The sequence below is a fragment of the Corvus brachyrhynchos genome, unplaced genomic scaffold (assembly GCF_000691975.1).
Source record: "Corvus brachyrhynchos isolate BGI_N302 unplaced genomic scaffold, ASM69197v1 scaffold222, whole genome shotgun sequence".
Lineage (NCBI taxonomy): Eukaryota > Metazoa > Chordata > Aves > Passeriformes > Corvidae > Corvus > Corvus brachyrhynchos.
This window is the reverse complement of record NW_008236770.1, coordinates 116,613-119,929: the sequence shown is the minus strand read 5'-3', so window position 1 is coordinate 119,929 and position 3,317 is coordinate 116,613. Positions and strand designations below refer to the sequence as shown.

Genomic DNA, 3,317 nt, shown 5'->3' with positions numbered 1-3,317 from the left:
TCGATGCAGTGGCAGGCTGGGAGAGGCGGGAGTGGAGGGATTTCCCTGGGAAAGGGGAGCTCGGGCTGGGATCTTGGGAAGGAATTCTCAGCTGGGCTGGAATTCCCAGGGAATCCCCGGCTGCCCCTGGATCCCTGGGAGTGGCCAAGGTTTGGGATTATGGAAGGTGTCCCTGCCCATGGAATGGGATGGGATTTAAGGTCCTTTCCCACCCAAAGCATTCCATGATTCCCAGATTCCCAGATTCCCAGCTCCAGCCCACCCCAATGATTTAAACTCCTCCAGGACTCCTCCAGCCCGTTCCCAGACTTTCCCATCCATGGATATTCCCGGCTATCCCACATCAACTGCTTCCCACCAGCAATTCCCTCTGCTCCCGGAAAATTCCCTTCCCTTCCCTCCCCATCCCAAGGACCACTGACAGAATTCCTGCTTTTCCAGACCCTCCGGATCGAAGACGAGGATGAGCTGCGCCAGCTCCTGGATTTTTTCCTGGCCTACGAATTTGGGGAAGAGATCGACAGCGAGGTGGGATCATCGGGGAGAGCCCAGCAGATCCAAGGATCCCAGGGAAGGGATCCCAAGAATTCCAGGAAAGAGGATTGGTGTGTTCATCCCAAAACTCTTCCCAGTGGCCTGTGCCAGGGATGAGGGTTTATCGGGATTTTGCCTGGGATCCCGAAATTTCCCGAGGGCAAAGGCTCCCAGCGGAAGGTGATCCTTAGGGAGGTGATGGAAAATTCCGTAGCCGCCTTTTCTCCCTCCAGGACATCCCAGGAGGAGAAGATCCCGCGGATCCGGCTGGGGACCGAGGGATCGGCGGATCCCGTTTCCGGAGGGATGAGCTCCAGTCCACCGGGAGCTCCGTTTCCGACGCGTCCATCGAAGTGGACGATGTCCTGAAGATCCTGAAGGAATTCCTGCGGGATTTTGACAAGCTCAGGTGGGAATAGGGACGGAGCGGGGCTGGTGGCACCAGGATGGAGCCAAACTGGGATGCAGGGAATGTTCTGGGACTTGCTGGATTTTCCTGGCTGGAGAAAGAACTTCCCAACCTTCCCTGCTCCACCACAAAACGATCAGGAGATTCCCAAGGCTGGGAATAACCACGCAGGAGATGATCCAGGACCTGGGAAGGGAGGAAAACCCGGGGTTTGTTCTCCATCCCAAGGTTTTGTTCTCCATCCCAAGGATTTTTCCTCCATCCCAAGGATTTGTTCTCTATTCCCAAGGATTTGTTCTCCATTCCAAAGATTTGTTCTCCATCCCAAAGGTTTAATCTTTATCCTAAAGATTTGTTCTCCATCCCAAGGATTTGTTCTCTATTCCCAAGGATTTGTTCTCTATTCCCCAGGATTTGTTCTCCATCCCAAGGGTTTAATCTTTATCCCAAAGATTTGTTCTCCATCCCAGGGATTTGTTTTCCATCCCACGGTTTTTTCCTCCATCCCAAAGATTTGTTCTCCATCCCAAGGATTTTTTCTCCATCCCAAGGATTTGTTCTCCATCCCAAGGGTTTGTTCTCATTCTCAAGGGTTTCTTCTCCATCCCAAGGACTTTTCCTCCATCCCAAAGATTTCTTCTCCATCCCAAGGATTTCTTCTCCATCCCAAAGATTTCTTCTCCATCCCTGGGAATTTTTCTCCATCCCTGGGAATTTTTCTCCCTCCCAAGGTTTTTCCCTCCATCCCAAAGCTTTGTTTTCCATCCCCAGGGATGATGGACCCCCCAAGGAGATTCTGGACATCCGGGATAACTCCAAGGACGGGGAATACTGGGAAGCCCTGACCCACATCATTCCCGAGCGGACACTCAAACTTTGGGATGCGCTCGGAGCCGCGCTCTTGGAATATCAGTGAGTGCCTGGGAGGGGGGGACAGGGAAGGGTGGGGACAATCCCGGGGGTTTTCCATGTGATCCCATTGTCTCTTCCCAGTAAAGTGCTGACCCGGAGAGCCGAGCTCCTTTCCGAGGCCACCATCCTGCAGAAGCAGAACTCAGAGCTGGGAATTCTGCTGGAGGATTATCTGGAATCCACACCTGGCCGGTGAGCTCGGCGTCCCTTCCCTGGGGATACTCCCAACACGGATCCCACCGGGATGGATCTAAACCTGGGAATCGCCAGTGCCCCGGGGCGTGGATTTCCCTGGATCTGAGCCAGGAATTCCTGGCAGGGATTAATAAACCATTCCAGGGATTAATAAACCATTCCCCAAACCTGGATCTGCGTGCGGCCCATGAGGAGCAGCTCGGGAATGGGAGCACATCCAGGTGTCCCCATGATCCAGGGAATTCTCGGAACTGTGGGAAGTGCCCCAAACCCATGGGATCCGTGGCGTGGAATCATCAAATTCCAGAATGGAAGCTTAAATCCCATCCCATTCCAACCCCGATACCTTCCACCATCCCAGGTTGCTCCAACCTTTCCTTGGACACTCCCAGGGATGGAGCAGCCACAGGAATTCTCTGGGAATTCCAGCCCAGCCCGTCCCCACCCTCCCAGCTGGGAATTCCTTCCCAATATCCCACTCACCCCTGACAACTCCAAGTGTCTGTGGGTCACAAGAACCCCATGGAATGCCCAAGGCTGGAATTCTGCCTGGTGGGAAAGGACCTGGGAATAATTCCTGCCTGGAAAGCTTTTCCAACCCTGACCCAGCTGCCCGGGGCAGGGTTGGAGTCCCCATTCCTGGTGGGATTTCAAATCCCTATGGATTTGGGGGGGACATGGATCCAGGGTGGCCTTGGCTGTGCTGGGAATGCTTGGACTCGCTGATTCCAGAGGCTTTTCCACCCTAAATAATTCCATGAGCCCACTCCCGGCATTCCCTTTTGCTTCCCCCACACCTTTTCCCCCCTCTGGATCCTCCCACCCCGATCACCTTTCCCTGCCCTACACCTGTCCCTAATTCCCACCATTCCAGGTCGGGATTGCCCCAAAGCAGCTCCAGAGGCCGAGATTTTTCCCGGAGGGATTTTTCCCATCCCTGCCAACCTCCACCCCCCTGTTCCCACCAGTTATATCTCATTCCCAGCGCGGATTCCCGGTCGGTTTTATCTTTAACCTTGACTCCCAGCCTTTGGAAAACACGGCTCCAGCGGTTTCTCATTCCACAGGAAAAAAAACCCCACCTTTTTTCCCCTGTTGTTTGGCTTTCCTTGGATAATTTTGGGATTTCTCCTGCTTCCCATGGCAGGGGGGGTTTTGGGGCTCCCGGGGAAGGATCATGAACAAACTGGGAATGTTGGAGCGGGGCGGAAAATAGGGAAGGGGGAAAAGCAGGAACGGGAACAACGCCAGGTGGACGCTGCCCCTG

At 54.2% G+C, this 3,317-nt stretch overlaps 1 protein-coding gene across 1 annotated transcript in view; it reads left to right on the top strand.

Moving 5' to 3' along the window:
* DRC1 (dynein regulatory complex subunit 1) overlaps positions 1–2,438 on the top strand; it is a 13,631-nt gene extending 11,193 nt beyond the window's left edge. The window contains exons 13-17 of the mRNA XM_017727803.1: positions 442–528; positions 768–943; positions 1,715–1,855; positions 1,937–2,047; positions 2,175–2,438. Of these exons, the coding sequence (XP_017583292.1) occupies positions 442–528; positions 768–943; positions 1,715–1,855; positions 1,937–2,047; positions 2,175–2,181 (522 nt within the window). The 3' untranslated portion in view covers positions 2,182–2,438. The remainder of the gene's footprint in view (positions 1–441; positions 529–767; positions 944–1,714; positions 1,856–1,936; positions 2,048–2,174) is intronic.
* Positions 2,439–3,317: the final 879 nt, after the last annotated feature.